Genomic DNA, 19123 nt, shown 5'->3' on the forward strand with positions numbered 1-19123 from the left:
TGTTTGCACAAAGGCAAATACACATGTGCACACCCGCATACACAACACAGAGCACTAACCACTACACGATCGCATATACACTCTGCAAGTCCAAGAGACAGAGAAGGGAAAGTGGCTCCGATGGACCCACCTAGACCCTCAGAGAACTAAATACTGTGGTGTGTTATGGGCAAAGCAGAGACACAGTACCTTGATGAAGCGAAGATAGACGCATTGAGGCCCCCAAAACAGGACAGGGCGACAGCAATGGGAATGGTCCAGCTAAACATGCCAAATGTCTGGTCAGCAAATGTCTGGGGACAGAGCACAGAAGGGCACTCAGCACAGGACAGTGTCCACAGCTTCCTCAAGCTCTCATGACAAATGCCATCACTGCTGCAAACCTCACCCTCAGGCCCAGACCCACCACCTGGAATGGCTGCAGAAACAGAAGATTCAGCCATTCAGTATCAGAAGATGACAAGCAGATGGGATCCCAAGAGACTCACCACAGCCACAGCATCACTGGCAAGGACATCAGAAATGCTCAGCACTGTGTAATAGGCCACGTTGGTCAGGATGTAGATGAGTGTCACAATTGGCATGGAAATCCCAATGGCCAGGGGCAAATTTCTGTCAGAACAAATGAGACAGGACTACCTGGAACCAACCTCTCCTTGAGGGTCAGAGCTACCCAGGAATTACCTGGCCTCTGGATCTTTGAGGCTGACTCCCCCTCCCCACATGGCCTAAGGGCAGGATGTGTCCCGTGCCCTGGACTCCTCCTACTAAGACAGAGAGAAAGAAAGCCCCGTCTCTGTGAAGATGACTCAGGATGAATATTTGATCCTTGTCCCAGTGGGACCGCCGGGTCCCTCTGAAGGAACAGCAGTGTCCTTCAGGGACTGGAGGACAGGCTGGGGACCTGGCCGCTCAGAGCAAGCTTCTGGCTCCCCAGGCTTCAATGTCAGCCCCAGCTAGGTTGGCTGTGGCCCACCAAAGGACCTCTCCTCCAGGAAGGACCTTGTGGACCCTCCAGTGTTAATGTGAGGCTGAGGAGCCAGGGGTTTCCCTCCTTACTCTCATCCTAGCCCCTCATTCCTCTGAGCTGGAAAAGGGGGAGAGTAGGGAGAAGTGATGAGAGATGAAGGAGGAGGGGCAGGAGGGGGCAAGTGTACCCACTATCAGCAGGAGTTCCAGCCAAGTTGAGGAGAGTGGGATCTCGCCTTTACCTTTCTGGGTTTTTGATTTCTTCTGTTACAAAATTAAGGGTGTCCCAACCTGAGTAAGAGAACAGGGCAGAGTAGAGGGCAAGAGAGAGGTCTCCCACATCCCAGGAGGAACCCTTAAAGGCATCCTGAAAGTGCTCAGAGTGTCCTGTGGGGGCAAAGGCAGATGGGGGTGTAGAGAGGAGTAAGAGGAAGGAGGAGGAGGAGGACAGGAGAGATGGAAGTGTAAAGAGAAAAAGGAGGGGGCGCAGGGCAGTGAGAAAGAGGAAGGGTAGATGGGGAAAAAAGGAGAAAGGAGCATCAAGAAAAGAAAGAAAAGCAAGCAGGCAGGGAAAAGAAAAAAAAAAAAGAAAAACAAGTTAGTACCAAAAGAACCACCACCTCCAGCTCCCTGCACTTCACCATCCCACCCACTCCTTCTGAATCTTTCATTTCCCTTCAGTAGAACCCAACAATCTCAGAAAAAAAAAAAAAAAAAAAAAGGCACTCCTGGTTGCCTTCTGAAATGATAACCCCTCTTTGAAAGCCCTAAGGAATTTCCATTTCCTGCAAGAGACCATGCGGTCAGCCACAGCTCTTCCTCCTATTTTTAGAAAGAACCCTCTTTCACATAAAGGAATCATTTTTCCATTAACAATTAGATCTTCCTGTGGAACTACTTCTCTTGGCCCAGACCACTGCATATTTTGGTTCAATGGGTTTCTCAGTCTCACGGAAAGAACTCTGTTGCTCTATTCGCAGTGGTTATTTCACAGGAAATGGTAGGCTTTGTAGGAACTGAGATCTTATTTTTCATGGGCTCTGGGGTTAGGTATGGGTACCTCCACCTTTGGAGAGCCTCCCTAGACAAGTCAGCCTCCTTGAGGCCTTTAGAGACCGCACACTTGCAAGCCAAGGGAACAGCACAAGAGACAGACCTTCTAGATACTCTAGTCTTGTCTTTCAACAAGACACAGACTTCTAACGAAGCCTGCTGTGACCTCCTCAGAAGGCCTAGACCCATCCCTCAATGTGGCCAAAAGGGCTGGGTGTGCAACAAAGAGGAAGGAAAACAGAGACTCCCAAGCCCCAGGCATGCCAGTCATCATGCACGGCAGTTATTCCCTAGGGCACAGATCTTGGGGGGAGAATTACTCAACTACCCAATTTGGCCCCAAGATGTTTCAGAGACTCTAGGAACATCCAGATGGCTGGCTATACTAACTTGCACACAGGCACAAAGGTTCTAGGTCAGCTGCCTAAGATTCACCCAGGGCACTTGTTAAAAACATACCTTTTTCTCTGTTTGATTTTTTACCTGCACCACGCAGGGTCTTAGTTTTCTGACCAGGGGTTGAACCTGGGCCCTCACGGAGTCCTAACCACTGGACTACCAGAGAATTCCCCAAAACACACTTTTTCAACTCCAAACCAACCAGAGTTGGATGGGTTGAGATGGGAGTCTCAGCTCTTCGGGTGACTGTAAACACAGCCAAGTTTAGAGAAAGACGCCCTAGAGAACTGGGCTGTCTAATGATCGAGACATCCTTGGCCAAGGACACCTCAAGGCTTCTCTAAGGGGTCAGAGGATCTTGGAAGGCCTGTAACCCCTCATTGCCAACCTGCTGTGGTCTAGGAGTGAAAAGCTCTCTAAAGTCAACATGCACAAAAGTCAGTGCCATCTTTGCAATGTTTTAATATTTTTGCTGAGAGCTGACTCTGGGAGGGAATGCTAAATAGGAGCAAGTCCAGATGAAAAGTAAAGCCTGCAAAATAACCACTCATTTCCAGACCCCATCTCCCCACCACATACACCTCTCAGCCCTCTCAAGAAGGGCTGAGCCCTCTTCCCCACTGCCTGCGGTCACACACCAAAAACAGGAACCAGGGCTCACTATCTTGATCACTTTTATGACCCAATTACAACTCAAGTTTCAAAAGCTCCTAGGCCCTTGGCTGACATCTTGCAATACTCCCCACCTCCACAAAGGGATGGAGGCCCAAGAAACCTGAGAACAGATTTCTCGTTCTCATTGACACAGTCCAGCAGGTACACAGAAAGAGCTGAGCAGTAAAGCTAATGGAGTCCCCACGTTCCATGTTTTTCTCAAGGAACCCAGGGGAACTCCCAGAGTCACCCACCCTCCTTCCTACCTGGGAGTCTCCTTACCCTGGCACAGTTTAACAAGGCCCATGACAATGATGGCAATGAGTGCCAGGACCTTGGCATACGTGAACGTGTCCTGCACACGTGTGCCCCACTTGACGTAGGCACAGTTCACAAATGTCAGCAGACCTAGGAAGAAAACCACAAAGTCAGTGGCAGGTGTGAGACGAGGGCACCGAAATCCAATCTCTCTTTACAAAGCACATCATTTGTATCCTGTCTGCCTAAGGCAAAGAGGCCAAAGGACTGGTCAGAACCAGGAGAACAGGCTAACAGGGTACATCTTCTATCTGCCCCAGCTGAGAGGAGAACATATACCACTGTGAACAAGATATAAAGGCATGTACTACCACATATTCATACATTCTGACAGCCAGAACCATTTTTGGAAATTCCTCCCAAGCCCATGAATGGTGAACTTTACCCACTCCTGAGACTCCCAAAGTTTTAAACCCCCTGGGGCATTAGAGAATGGGGACAAGAGAGGTCCAACAACAAATAAGGTCAATTTAAATGCAGGTGGCGGGTAACCCAGGAATTAGACAGGCAATGTTTTGCATATAATTATTTTTTAAAAGTCTGTCATGTGCCTGACAATTTCACATATATCCTCTTAATTAATTCTCACAACCACAACACAGACATTCCTATTCCCATTTTCTGGATGAGGAAACCTGAGGTTGAGAGAAGCCAGCTACCACTCCCAAGCTTACATGGCCCCCATTGATCTCCCCCACCCCCATTCCTATCCAAACATCCTAATTCTCAGGCCCGTGGAGACATGGACTCGCATCAGCACTGCTGGCTTTATGTTCCAGCTCCTTACGTACCTCACAGATATCTGGTCCTGTGTTAGGGCTCCCACCACCTAACCCTGCTATACAGGGACTGCTCTAATCCATGTAGAGAATGTGAGAACAATATCCAAGGGGCTCCACAGTGACACCTCTAAGTAATGCCCCTAGCCTCCAAAAATGACTTTTATGGGAACCTCAAATGTTATTACAAAATTTGGGGGCCCATCCTCCTGGCCCTATCTGCCTACTTCTACCCTCACTGTGCACTCTCCTGCAGCAGACCCTCTGTACTGATGCTGTATATACACATAAGGGAAATGTCCTCCCCTCCTCCTCCTGCCTTAACCAACAGCAAGTCCCACTTTCAAGGTCTAACTCAGTCCCCACTTCCTCTGCAAAACCTTGCCCAAATACATCAGCCAGGTCCTGCCTGAACTCTCTCTCCCTGAACCTACCATGTTCTCAATTCACAGCACAACTTAGAACTGCGTGCTATAGCCACAGGGACACCTGTTACAGCAAGGTCCCTCTCTCTTCCTCAGGCATTTGGGTGGTACTTCCAAGGAGATCACAAATTCTTAGTGGGAAACAAAAGCATACGGTTTTCTTAAGCTTATTACCAAGCAAATATAGGAACTGATGAACCGAGGTTGGAATCAAAATGGTGACGAATTTCACTCAACTGCCAATCCCCTGGAGCAAGGCAACTTTCAGAAAGTTGGACATTCCTCCACGCAAATGGAGAGGAGAGCCACTGGCCAATGTGTGGTTATAAACATGAGTGGCTGAACAGCCTCCACAGGGCACTTAAAGAGCTTGCATGCAGTACTCCGGCAAATGACACAGGTGCTTACTAGTTAGTCATAAAGACGTGTGGCAGCAGGGGTCAAATAATGGCCAAAAGGGAGGGGAGAAGACCAAAAAAATGCACCCTGCCAGGCAGGTCTTTCCAAGGACCTTCCCTGCTAATCCAAGTTCATTGTGGGGAGCTAAGCCTAGATCAACTAATAAGGATTACCTAGTTTACAGCCACCAGTAATGCAGACTCCTGTGCAATAGAGTCAGCATATTTTGAAGTAACTGCCAGCCCCCTTCTTGGGAACTGCTCCCCCTACCCTATCATGGCTGGTAGAACCCAACTGGACCCAAGCTGAGCCTATTTGATTAACTATGCCAAAAATATGGAGTTTGGATGCCAAGAGACTGAACCTAGTGAACAGCAGCTGGGTCAGAAGCAAGTAAAAATCACATACAAGCTCTTGTAATAGCGGAAGAAAAGCCACAAAAAGCAGAGGAAGGAAGCGGGACTACAAGAAGAAGTGACAGCAGCCTGTGAGGCGCTGTGCAGCTTGTGAGAAAAAAAGACTGATGAAAAGACACAGAAATATACACAAAACAGAGGTGGAGGAGAGGCAATGAGGAGGAGGCAGAGATGAAGAGAAAGAGACAGAGACAGAAAGATGGCCACACACGTGGAGAAAAAGGCTGTCTCACAACGTCCTGACTGCGCTTACTGTGCTCTGGCTTCCGCCACCAAGATGTGCCTGCAGGACGGGGAGAGAAGCTCACAGATTCCTTAGCCAGGCACTCTCTCCTCCGGCTTCTGCTCCTCCTCCTTCCCTCCATCCTGCTACAAACTGCCCCCATGGCTTGGTCCTCTGTGCACACAGGGGGAATTCAACAAGTAAAAGCATCATCTCATGGCAGCTCCTGCAGAGCCCCCACTCAAAGGCGAGCCAGAAGGATACAGAAGAGCCTGGCCACAGCAGTTGCCTCAGGGAGGAAGACTAAAGCTGAGAGGCAGATTTTTTTTTCACCGTACACCCTTTTGTACTTTGACCTATTTACCATGCACATACACTTCTCAATAAAAGTACTTCATTTAAAACAACCTGTAGCCAGGGAGCAGGGCCACGAATAGAGTAAGGTGAGTAAGGAGCCTATGACACAAAAGTGAAGGAGGCACTCACTGTCACGGGATAGCTTGGCAAACCTGCGAGTACTGGCCCCAGGAGCCTTGCTTGCTTCACCGGACTCTCAGCCATGCCAGAGAACACAAAGCTCCAAGAATAGCATACCAAGCAAAAGCCAACTACCTCAAATGTTTTCCTGATTCTAATTAAGAAACAAAATTTCACCATCTGACCCCCATCCCTCCTGCCTCCCAGAACTCCCATTCCCATCCAGCACCAAGGATCCTATCAGAGCTCAAGCACCAGACAACCAGGCTGAGCCTGGAGGCCACAATTCAACAACCACAATGAAAACACCCAAGTCCTCGCTTTTCCCTGATCTCATTTTTTTGCTGAAAACCTGCACCAATGACTGTGGGACCCATATGAGGGTCTTTTCAGGCTCTCTAGGTGCTTGTTGCTGGGAAATACTCAAAGAGCAGATCCAGACCCAGCCCCTGTGTGTGTGTGTTTGTCACTCAATCGTCCGATTCTTTGTGACCCCATGGACTATAGCTCACCAGGCTTCTCTGTCCATGGAATTCTCCAGGCAAAAATACTGGAGTGGGTTGACATTCCCTTTTCCAGGGGACCTTCCCAACCAAGGGATCTAATCCAGGTCTCCTGCATTGCAGGCGGATTCTTTACCATCTGAGCCACCAGGGAAGCCCCAGACCCAATCCCTAAGCAGAAACAATCCCCAAAGTCTTTGTGGCAAAGATGGCTATGTATCTTCTAATATCTGTCCTTCCATCTTCCCTGAGTAATAGAAATTAAAACTGGAGTCCAGTTGCCCAAAATAAAGATGACATTTCCCGGCCCCTTTTGCAGGCAGGTATGGCCAAGTAACTAAGTGCTTAACCCAGGGATATAAGCAAAGTTTCACATAAATAAGACCTTACAGGAGTATCTTTGATGGGTGAGAGGTTCCTCTTTTTCATTTATTTTTATTAGTTGAAGAGAGGTTCCTTTTTTTGTGTTTCCCATTGGCCACATGCAGACATGACTAGAACTTGAGTGTCCATCCCTGACCATCAGCCAAAAGTCACATGTTGAGAATGGCAGAGCCATAAAACAGAAAGAAGGAACCCGATTCCCTGAAGAATTATGAAGTCATTCTACCAGCCCCACACTGCCTACTTTTAACATGTGAGAGAAATAAATTTCAATATGCTTGAGCCATGCTCCTTTTGGTTTTCAGTTGTTTGAAACCCAAACTAATCCTGATTAATTCATGTGCCCTCAGACAAAACTGCACCTCTTGCTGATAAGGAGATGGCCTAGCATCTGAAGCTGTAGTTCTAGTTATGCTGATTATCACAGCTTCCTTCTCCTATAAGCACTGGAAGGAGAGGGAACCTCCCAATTCCTCCCACAAACAAGCTGGGTATGACGAAGGGGCGTTCAAGGATAGAGGAGTACAGTCCTGAACAACAATGAAAAAGTGGGAAAAGAAAACGAAGCAGAAACAAACATCTACGAGTTTCTTAGGAGAGAAATGTTCTACAAGAGTCCAGAAGTAAACCCTTCCAAATGGAGCTCCCAGAATCAGAAGCTGCCTCTGGGCATGTGTATGGATATGTGTATGGATCTGTACCTGCCTTCTAAAAATTTTTTTAATTACACAAGTATACACATTGAGTCTTATTATCAAAACATTCAAACTATATATAGAGTTAGAGTCCAGGACCTTTGAGCAACTGTTGTCAAGACCAGTCCTCCTCAGGCCTGTTACTGTCAGAATATGAAAGCTGTCTATCCGTAACAACAACTGACCAAAATAGGAGACAGCAGCCTTCCTGCTCAGAGTAGAACCTTGCCCAGAAGGAAAAAAAAAAAGAACCCTACCCAGGCATGAGTCCAAGACAACAAAAGGCAATAGGAAGCCATTCAGACATCACACAGTGTTTCCTCACCGCAGTCTCACCCTTGACTATCTCCCTTTCCTTCTTCTTTCCCCTCCTCTCCTCCTTCCTTGTCAGCCTTACCAAATAAACCCTTGGGGACAATGGAGTCTCAGCTGTGAGCAGACCTCTGCTGATGCCACAGTGTCAGTACTGAACTGACTTTCATGTCAGTTCATGGCAAATACTCTTCAATGATGTATTTGAGTTTATATAACAGGATTCCACAAAGATAAATGCACCAAGACCTAAGCCAGAAACACACACTTCGTAGGCAAATCAAGTACTCCTACAATGCTGAGCAGCTAGGTTTCCAAGAATACTGCTGGTCACCTGGCCAGAGAAAGGAACTATGAACCTCAAGAAGTGCCATTTGCCCCCACAGTCCCATAAGTGAATTAGAGCCCCAAGCATATTGAGTTCAGTGGACAGCCTGAGGTCCCACTAACCACAGAAGAGCCCAAGATCCCAGAATATATGAGGAGAATGACAGTTTCTAAATTTCAGCACAATTGACATTTTGGGCCACAGAAGTCTGTCATGCAGGGCTGTCCTGTGCATTATAGGATGGTCAGTAGCAGCATCTTTGACCTCTACCCATTAGATGCCAGCAGCATCCCTTCCCAGCAGTTGTGACAACGAAAACTGTCTCCAGACCAAATGTCTCCTGGGGAGCGAACTCACCTCCAATTGAGAACCACAGTTCTGATATAATGAGTAGTTAAGACAATCTGCAATTTAAAAAAAAAACAAAACCTGCTTGGATCTATCCCCCTACCAGTGTAACCTGGGACTGGGGTGGGGGGTTGTCAGAAGACACGATCTAAAACAGCAGTGCCTTCAGGACCCAAGAAGGTAATATAAATGAGCAAAGACAAGTATGTCTGGATATAAAATAAGAGGGAGTGGAGGACTAGGGTGAACAAGAGACTATATGGTTCATTTAGAGGAGTAAAAGTAACCACTATTCAAATGCAACTGATCGTGTCAGGATGGAATATAGGTCCAAGTTTGCCAGAACTCTTGATGTTTCAAGAAAAAGGGCAAGTCCTGATTTTTAAATGTTGGCAAGTAATTCAAAATTGTTTAGAACACTGTATAGGCCCAATACATGTGTGAACCAAGTCTGGTCTGTGAGTCATAGGCTTGCAGCTTTAACCTAGAGTTAGCTACATGGAGACTGCCTGGACCCCTTCTTCTAGGATGGAACCTTAACTGTCCACCCTGGCATGGATATAACTTCTTTAGGCAGTCTTCAATAAACAACCTGAATCCCTGTCATATCTCAGTTTCAAGACTAACTTAATTCTCCTACCCAAGCCTCACAATGGACTTAGTGAAGATCTTTGTTTTTTGCCCTAATTATGACATAATCGGTTTCTTCCCATGTATATCTCTTGAGACAAGGCTGCTCTCAGTGCCACCCCTGCCCAAGGAGGCTCCCTCCAGCACACTCCAGCTTAGCTGGATGATACCTTAGCCTGATTCTATACCCTAATTTCCAAGAAGAAAAGTAAACTGAGCCCTAAAATCTAGTCTGTTAGGATGGGTCAAGGTTTTAACAACTTGGCTGCAGCTTTGACAAGTTCCTGCTCTCAGGCCTGCTTTATGGAAAAGCCTTAGTTTCTAGAAAGCAGGTTTTCAGGAATTCAAATACTGAGTAATCTGAGTAAAGGTACATTTGAATGAAAGAAGTTACATGATATAACCACATTTTCTAACAGATGAAGACTTTCCTCCAATCAAAAAATTAGCTCCTAGTGTGGAGACAGGCTTCCTAAGCACAAAAAACAATGGGAAAAATAATAAAGAAAACAAGATTTAACAAATAAAAATCTTCTTTATATGAAAAATGATGTACAGAAGTGCCCTTTGACTTAGGGCTTCCCAGGTGGCACTGTGTAAAGAATCTGCTTGCCAATGCAGGAGATGTGGGTTCGACCCCTGGGTTGGGAAGATCCCCTGGAGAAGGAAATGGCAACCCACTCCAGTATTCTTGCCTGAAGAATCCCATGGACAGAAAAACCTGGCAGTCTACAGTCCATGGGGCTGCAAAGAGTCGGACACAACTGAGCTCTCTGACTTAGTTATTCTTGGAATTGATCCTGAAGCCATCACCAGACCAATGCACAGACACAGGTGCTCAGAAAGAGTAAGGATTCATAAAACCTTCTAAAAAGTAACTGGGTAAGACACAAAGAAACTTAAAACAGTTTAATTCTTTAGATACAGGGTTTTCTCTTACATAATTCTACCCTATTAGAATATGAAAAAACTCTACATAAAGATTTCCCATAGCAGCATTATTTTTAATAATAATATTATAAGGCACTCACTACATGCCAGGCAGGGAGAAGTACAATATGTGTACTGATTCATTTATTCCTCACAACAATCTTTTCAGATAGATACTATCAACAAACTGAAAAAAAAAAAAAAAAAACCCACAAAAATCGCCTGCCCTATCAGCCAAACAACTGGATGCTGTGGCCATCAAGCCATTACAGCTGCCCCTCAGGGAGCCCTGAGGGGACTCAGGATGAAACAGGATGCCCACCAACCAGCAGGCAGCCACTCCCTGACAGAGTACCCTGAGGAGACTCAGGATGAGAAAGCAGAGGCATATGTCAAAGGAAGGATGTTCACGACCCCTGACTTTTCTCATAAATGTTAAAGCACTAAATTCTTTAACCTGGGATATCTGGTTTTCTTTAATCAACAGCAATCTTTTGGGACTTCTCTGGTGATCGAGTGGATAAAATTCTGAGCTTCCACTGCAGTGGGCATGGGTTCAATCCCTGGTCAGAGAACTAAGATCTGACATGCCTCGAGGCAAAAAAAAAAAAAAACAAACAGTAATCTTTTGATGTTCCAACTACTGGTCTTTGCTGCAAAAATTCCTATATATCCTGGCTCCTCCCTTACCTCTTCAGAAGCTATCTTGAGATGCTGTGCCCCAGGCTTAAGTCCTCAGTTTTGTCTGCCAAATAAAACCTAACTCTCAACATTTAGGTTGCATATTTTTTTTCAGTCAACAGTACAATCAATATTCCCATTTTACAAACGAGAAAACTAAGGCAATAGTTAACTATCTCCTCCAAGGTCAATAGCTACTCAATGGTAAAGCTGGAATCAAACCCAGTATAGCATGGGAGCCCATGATTCCCCAGTCCCCCAACCCATAATTCTCCCAACCCACTCCCCTCCCCATGGCATGCAGGATCTTAGACCCTAGTTTCCTGATCAGGGAGCAAACCATGCCCACTGCAGTGGAAGTGAGGCGTCTCACTGGACTACCGGGGAAGCCCCCCACCACCAGCACTGCCACCTTTTCTTTGCCAGGCAGAGCAGCTTGCAGGAAGGATCTCAGCTCCCCAACCAGGGACTGAACCCAGACCACAGCAGCAAAAGCCTAGAATCATAACCACTAGGCCACCACCAGGGAACTCCTAGGGAGTCTATTATTTTAACCATTACACTGCCTGGAAACTACTTCTGTGTCCCAAACCACATTTTCTAGCAACAACTGATGAAAGGGATTTAATATTAAAAATTTTAAAATGCAATATACAAATCACAAAGAGTGTGATCATAAGGATTGCTGTGTCCAACTCTTTGCCACCCCATGGACTATAGCCTGCCAGGTTCCTCTGTCCATGGGATTCTCCAGGCAAGAATACTGAAGTAGGTTGCCATTTCCTTTCTGACCCAGGGACTGAATCTATGTCTGTTGCATTGCAGGCTGCATTGCAGCCACCAGGGAAGCTCTGATCTCAAGGGTACTTTTTAAAAATGATGAGTAAACAGGAAAAAAAAAAAATACTGGGAGATATTTCACACAATATTTATAGTAACAATAGTTCTCTCAGAGGTAAAATCATGGGTGATTTTAATTTTCTTTTTGCATTTTTCTAATTGTCTGTATGGTCTATGCATTATCTTTTAATAAAAAGAAGATATATACATAAAACAAGATATATATATATTACTTTAAAAATGTTTCTTTTAACATTTCACAAAAGGGAGGGGAATTCATGATATACTAAGTTTAAAAAGTATAATATAAAGTTATATACAAAATATGATTCCAATTCTATAACAGAAAGAAATGTGACTGAACTATTAAAAGTACTCCCGTCTTGGGGTAGATTACAGGTGATTTGAGGCTACTTTAATTTTCTCCTTAACAAACATGTTTTATTTATTTATTTTTTTAACAAATGATTATTGAAAAATATGGAACACTTCACGAATTTGCGTATCATCCTTGCGAACAAACATGTTTTACAATCAGAAAATTACTGCCTTTTTTAGAGACCTCAGTCAGGCTAGAGACCCCTGGTGAAACTCTATCAGATACACAGCTGAGTAACCACCTTCTCTCCTCCCAGGGATATCTGTAGAAGACTTTCCTTTAATATCTGCCTTTAATAAATTCCTTAAAGTCAGGAAGCACAGCATATTGTACAATTCTTTACTGCTAACTCCAAGGTACTGTCAGTCTTTAAAACTGGATAAACCGCACATACTGCCAAAGTTCTGCAAGCAAAGATATGGAAAAAAACAGTATAATTAAGTGCCTCTGGCAGCACCATGCTAAGGGACACAGGGAATTCTGGGTCACTTCTCAGCTAAAACACTAGCTTTACAGGACTAAGTTCACAATAATCTTCTCTCCCGTCCAATGATTTCACATAAAATCCCTCCTTACTACCTCATAAGAAAAAGGAAGATAAAGAGCGATCCACTGGGATCTCTCAGGTTCTGTCCTCAGAAATCCAAATACAGGGAAGAAGCCACTTTCCTTACTAGCTGCAGAAGGAGCTTGTTTACACAGTCTGCATAAAGAAATCTGAAACACCAATGGGAAAAAGCCATTTTGGTGTGGTGCCTGCTGCTTAGAGCGGCCTGCAGAGAGTACAAGTTACAGGAAGGAGTGGTTTCACCGTGAGCCGACAGGATAGAAAGTCTTGGGACCCCATAGGCTAAAGACGACCATTTCCTCACTGATGGCTTTAAACTGGCTTAAGATTAAAAGGGGGGAAGCAAAGTAACTTTTTTTTTTGGAGTAGCAGAATAAAGGCCTCAGCACTGACGGATTTTTCCTGGGTTAAGTTACAACTAGCCATCTTGACACCAATCTAAAGATCTGACAAGATAAATATAAGGCAATCACCAATCTGTCACTAGACTAAGGAACAGAAATCAGGGACAGCCAAAAGTGGAAGGAAAGGGAGGCACCAAAAGCCACAGACAGGTTCAAACTTCTCCCAGCCCTATCATTTACCCTCACTAATCTCAGGAACAAATGACTTCGGTGAAACTGCTTCTTCAAAAAAGTTAAGATGCCTCTCTTCCCAATACATACACAAAAAAGCAAAATAGGCTGTTCAAATATAAATCACTATTAGCATTGTAAAAATAACCCCCCATACACACTCCTCCAGTAAGCCCTCAGACTTACACATGCAGGCTGCAGCGAGGAGACGGCAGGCCAGGTACGGGGGCTCACAGGTGGGAAAGGAGGGCTGGATGATGTAGTTGGCAAAGGTGATAGCGATGATGGCCTGACCGGTGGGCTCAACAATTAGCAGTGAGGCCCAGAGGCGAATAAAAGCAATGAAGCCCCCAAAGGCCTCAAGAATATAAGCGTAGCTGGCTCCAGATTTGGTGATGGTGGTCCCCAGTTCTGCATAGCAAAGGGCACCCACAACGGAGAAAAGCCCACCAACAGCCCAGATGACCAGCGACAACCCATAGGAGGCCGTGTAGACCAGCACACCCTTGGGTGAGACGAAGATTCCTGAGCCGATCATGTTGCCCACTACCAGGCTGATGCCATTCAGCAGAGAGATCTCCTTCTTCAGCTGCATAGTTTCTGTGGCCTGCTGAGGTAGCATGCAGTCACCTTCTTCCTCCCTGGGCTGGCTGGCCTCAGGAATGAGATGGTATGTGGGTGTGGGATTCTCCAGCTCCCTGGCTTCCATGGCAAGTGGTTCTTTCACACCTGTGTTTACTGCAGCCTGGAAAAGAATATAAGTATTGTCAGTCGAGGGTAACGGCTGATAATGCTCTAGTTTAGACCTGCAAAGCAGGCAGATTTCCCTTCCTATCTCTTATGTAGGGGCCATGTGACTCATATACAAACCTAAATACAATGAGCCTGTCTCAGTTCCTACCACAGGATACAGAGAAATGGAGGCAGGCTGACCTCCACTGCTCCAAGAAAGACACCAAAAGGGCTCAGGCGCCATATGATGGTGACTTCCAAAAGGATGCCCAGGGTAGGCTAACATTAGGTCTATCCATAGCATAAATTCTCCCTGAGATGTAGGTTTTGCTCTGTTTTTTGGCTTTTTTTTTTTTTTTTGGTGGTACTGCCCAGCTTGTGGAATCTTGGTTCTCCGACCAGGGATTGAAGCTGGGCCCTCAGCACTGAGAGCCTGGAGTCCAAACCACTGGACTGTCAGGCAATTCTCTATTTTGCTCTGTTCTTGCCAACTTAAAACCTGCAAACTTGCCCTGCAGAGAAGACCAAAGTCCCAGCACTAGCTAGCCTGACAGGCCTCTCACTTTCCACGCCGTCTTACCTCTGCCCAAACATAAACAGGCACTTCTGCAGTCTCTAGCCACATGTGGAGAGGTCTATAGCTACTCTCAGGCCAGCAAAGAACATGAATATGTGATGGGAAGGGCTAGGAAGATGCTAAAGATAAGGGCATAACACTATTGCAGAGACTGGACCAAGGAGAGAAACTCCATGAAAACATACACCCATGTGTCGCTATGTCCACAACACTCACCTTACTTTCCACACTGCTGCTTGATCGTTCAACACCTTTCTTTTTCAAAAGTGCCCTAAAGAGAGGGATAACATAATAAGACCAGATGGAGAAAGAGCATCCAGGGGGCACCCTAACATGAGACTCATCTGCTATTGGCTTATTTGCTTTCCTCCTCAGAACACCCCTCACTACCACCTAGGGGTGCAAAGAGATTCCCCCATAACAGGACCCAGAACCTTGACAGCCAAACAAACACCGTAAGTCTCCTCTTATCCACAGATCTGGCATTGGAAGGCAACCTGTAGGGAGATGGTGTGCACACGGGTACACACACACACATACACTGCTACTCTTAGATAACAATGGGGCCAGTCCAGAAACCTCAAGGAAATTGGATCCCATACCAACCTACTGATGAAAAACCCAGAATCTGTCAGAGGAAGGCAAGCACCTTCCTGACCTTGCACTCAGCAGGGCCTTCTCTCTCCCTCAATTCCTGTGCCCTAGGAACTGGAAATTCAGATCCCAACCCCTAGTTCATCTTTCTCATCTTCAGGAGGAAAGAATCTGATAAGCCACTTGATTCCACCCAGGAGGAGTCAGTCCTTTAAGGTCACAGAGATAACTTCCAGGAATAAGAATGGGAACAGTACATCATCTTCCCAGAAGCTTCTTATCTAGTCACAAAAATGGGTATGCTGGAGTCCTGCCTCATGGAGCTCAGAGCAAGTGAACCACAGCCACTCAAGAGTGAGTAGAAAACTCCAATCTCCACAGGACCCGCTCAAAACTCCTGCCTTACCTGCCCCAGCCCCGCTCCACAGTCTAGACCTCAGCCCAAGTGAAAAAGCTTTTCTGGAGCCATTAATAACCCTTCCCCCACTCCCAGAAAAGTTGAGCCAGCCTACTTCTGCTTCTTATGAGGCCTGGCTTTAAGGCAGCACCACTTTGCCTTTCATTCCTGGCACCAAGCCATGAAGGTGACTCTCTGCAGGCACGTGGGAAAATATTTGTTTTCACATATCTGTCAGGTGAGCCCAGATATGCATGAAAACAAAACTAGGAAACACCAGAGGAGCCTACCATCTCACATGAGAGTCAGGTGAAGGGTCTTCATTCATTAGTGAGTGCTTCCATGTGTATGCTCTATGCATATTAATAAACTTGATTGTTTTTCTCGTCAGTCTGTCTTTTGCCAGTCTAATTTACAACACCCCACCCAAGGAACCTAAACTGGGGAAAGGGAAAAGGTCTTTTTCTCCCCTCCTTTACATTCCCTTAAAAAAAAACAAAGTGTAAAGATACTTAGGTGGCACTTTTTCACGAACCCCAACATGGAGGCAAGCAGAGAAACCTGGCCTTCCCCTATTTATCACCCTAGCTGGCAGGGAGAGGGGCTGGGGCTACCAGGTATTCTACTTGGACTTCTGATACCAGATGTCTATGTTTTATACCAAACAGTTCTGTAATACCAAGCAGATCTGGTGTCTGCTACAGTTTAATCAACTCTTACACCATCTACCTGGAGGCAGCAACAGATTCCCCAGTTTAAGTGCTCAATCCTACTAAACAGCCCTTTCCCACTCAACTTAAGAGGCCAAATTGCAAGTCCGGTTGTTCTTTTGCTTCTGACCAATTAGCTATGAATCGGAGGTTCTTACTACTCCCTCCTCAGGTTCAATTAATTTGCTAGAGCAACCCACAGAACCCAGGGAAACAGTTTACTTACTAGGTTACCAGTTTATTGTAAAGGCTGTAACTCAGAACAGCCAGATGGAAGAGATGCAGACGGCAAGGTATGGAGAAAGAGGCATGGAAAGATCTCCAAAACTTGCCCTTTTGGTTTCCCTTTGGATGCTTCATTACAAAGGCAACACTAATCAAATCACTGACCATTAGTGATTGATTCAACCTCCAGACCCTCTCCCTTCCCAAGAGGTCAGACCTCAACTAAAACTTCCAACCCTCTAATCACAGGGTTGGTTCTTGGGGCAAGCAACCCCCATCCTTAGAGGATCTAGATGCTTCCAAAAATCACTTCATTGACATAGACTCATGAGTGTTGGAAGAGGCTTGTTATATAAATAACAAAAGACATCCACTTAACCTTTATTGATCTGGAGCTATTTGAGGAACTGGGAAAAAACTAATATTTTAACAAAAGATGCCTCTATGGCTCTTGTAAGGAAATTTCAGGAGCTGTGTGACAGGAACAGTGGACAAAGACCAAATAAATATTTTATCACGGGGTAGGGGGAGAAAGAGGTAAGCTCATTCACTGGAAAATTTTAAAACAATATGAAATGTAATTGCCTTGACTTTTAACTTTCACTTAAGATATAGCAAGCTGAGAAAAGCATCACTTCCACTCCATTGTCAAGAAAAACCAGATTAAAAAAAAAAAAGAAAAACCAGATAATCTACAGAACTATAACTTTTCTTGAAGTTATTAGCGAGATGAGGTCACAGGCCAACCAACGAGACTGAAATTTAAGAAAAAACGAGTACCCCCAGAGAGATGTAAGCTTTGTCTTACCTGTAGCAGAAAGAGAACGATGGAACCACCATACAGGCAAGAAAGAAGAATTCAGGTACAATTTTTAATAAATTGCTAAAGGTCAAGTTTAGTAATTTATTACTAATAAAAATCAAGTAAGAGCCATAGACACTCCAAGGGTTTTCTCCAGTGAGACCTCAGTGGGTACTCATGGGAAATACAGGTGGGCTGACCTGGAGGAGGAAAGCAGTCACTGCTCTGGGAAAAATACAAAGGTCCACCTGCTCCCTTCTCTAAAGAATACAATCTTAAATCCCTGGGAAATGGGCAAAACTATCACTCCCAAGGCAGCTGAGACAGAGTGAAAGAAAAATAAAACTACCCTCTTTGGCTGGGGGAGAGGCAGGAAATTCTGGTTCAGACCATAGGAGGTGGCAGGCTCACCCAGAAAGATCCACTCCCCAGACCCAGGGCAACAGAGCCTGCCTAAGGCTGAGGCTGACCCAAGACAACAGAGAACCCCTCTACTCCCCACCACCAGGTGAGCAAGCATCCAGCAACAAGGCTGTGGGAGACTGCACTGAGGCACAGCTGCACAAAGAAGACCTAAAGCTGAGGGTGGAGCATAAACACAGAAAAATCCACCCTCAGGGCCAGGGGGCACTTCCCAGGTGGCTCACTGGTAAAGAATTCACCTGCTAATGCAGGAAGCACAAGAGACACGGGTTTGATCCCTGGGTCAGGAAGATCCCCTAGAGTAGGAAATGGCAACCTGCTCCAGTATTCTTGCCTGGAAAATTCCATGGACAGAGGAGCCTAGTGGCTTACAATCCATGGGGTCCCAAAGAGTCAGAGGTGAGTAAGCACAAACACACACAGGGCAAGGAAACAGCAGAGGAATCTGAAGGGGCTAGTGCACCTAAGGTAACCACAGCAACAACAAAACCCAAACCCAACTCGTTACTGACTCAAACTCCCACATTAACAGGCTAGCAAAAGAAGACCTGTATCCTCTGTCCAGAATAAAGTATATATCTCAGTATCTACTTTCCCACATATTTTATCTGGCAATCAGTAACAAATCACAAGCCACCTAAAAAAAGCAAGAAAAACAACCCACTATTATCAAAAGGCAAATTAATCAACAGGACAAGACTTAGAGATGATCCAGATACTGGAACTATGAGACAGGGAATTGAAAATAACTATGATTAATACATGAAAAGCTTTAATGGAAACGTTAGCCAACATGCAGGAACAGAGGTGGAATTTCAGCAGAGAAATGAAAACCTTAAGGATCAGAAGTGGGGGGGTGGAGGGAAGAGCATCTAAGAGTTGTAGGACAGGGAATTCCCTGGCAGTCCAGCGATTAGGGTTCTGCACTTCCACTGCAAGGGACCCAGGTTTGATCCCACATGCCTCCAGGCACAACCAAAAAAAAACAAAAACAAACAAAAAAAAAAACCAGAAAGAGAGAGAATTCTACAATATCAAATGGTCTGAAATAAATATTAAAAATATAATTTTTGCTTATTTTAATTGCATTACAATATATCTAACTACCTAAGGCAAAAACAGTACCAATACAGTGTTAATGCATATATAAAAGTAAAATGTATGACAACAGCACAAAGATAGAAAAAAAGAACTGGGCGTTAAACTATTGTAAGGTTCTTATATGTGAAAATGATGTAGTATTATATAAGATATATGTTGAGATATTGCATATAAACTACAAAGTGTACAAATTCTAACTGCACAACTTAATGTTTATACATATGTAGTATAGAAAAATATTATTTAAGATAGACTGTAATTAATTAAAGATGTACAT

At 45.1% G+C, this 19123-nt stretch overlaps 1 protein-coding gene across 5 annotated transcripts in view; it reads right to left on the reverse strand.

The window, feature by feature from the left end:
* Positions 1-19123, reverse strand: part of SLC7A6 (solute carrier family 7 member 6) — a 30763-nt gene that overhangs the window by 7708 nt on the left and 3932 nt on the right. For all 5 annotated transcript variants that reach the window (XM_070451107.1, XM_020885086.2, XM_070451108.1 and 2 more), the window contains 6 exons: positions 14811-14865; positions 13472-14030; positions 3358-3483; positions 1212-1356; positions 489-612; positions 190-293 (listed from right to left, as the gene is read on the reverse strand). In XM_070451107.1, coding sequence (XP_070307208.1) covers positions 190-293; positions 489-612; positions 1212-1356; positions 3358-3483; positions 13472-13994 — 1022 coding nt within the window. In that variant the 5' untranslated portion in view covers positions 13995-14030; positions 14811-14865. The remainder of the gene's footprint in view (positions 1-189; positions 294-488; positions 613-1211; positions 1357-3357; positions 3484-13471; positions 14031-14810; positions 14866-19123) is intronic.

This window comes from Odocoileus virginianus, chromosome 20 (assembly GCF_023699985.2).
Source record: "Odocoileus virginianus isolate 20LAN1187 ecotype Illinois chromosome 20, Ovbor_1.2, whole genome shotgun sequence".
In the NCBI taxonomy this organism is placed as follows: domain Eukaryota; kingdom Metazoa; phylum Chordata; class Mammalia; order Artiodactyla; family Cervidae; genus Odocoileus; species Odocoileus virginianus.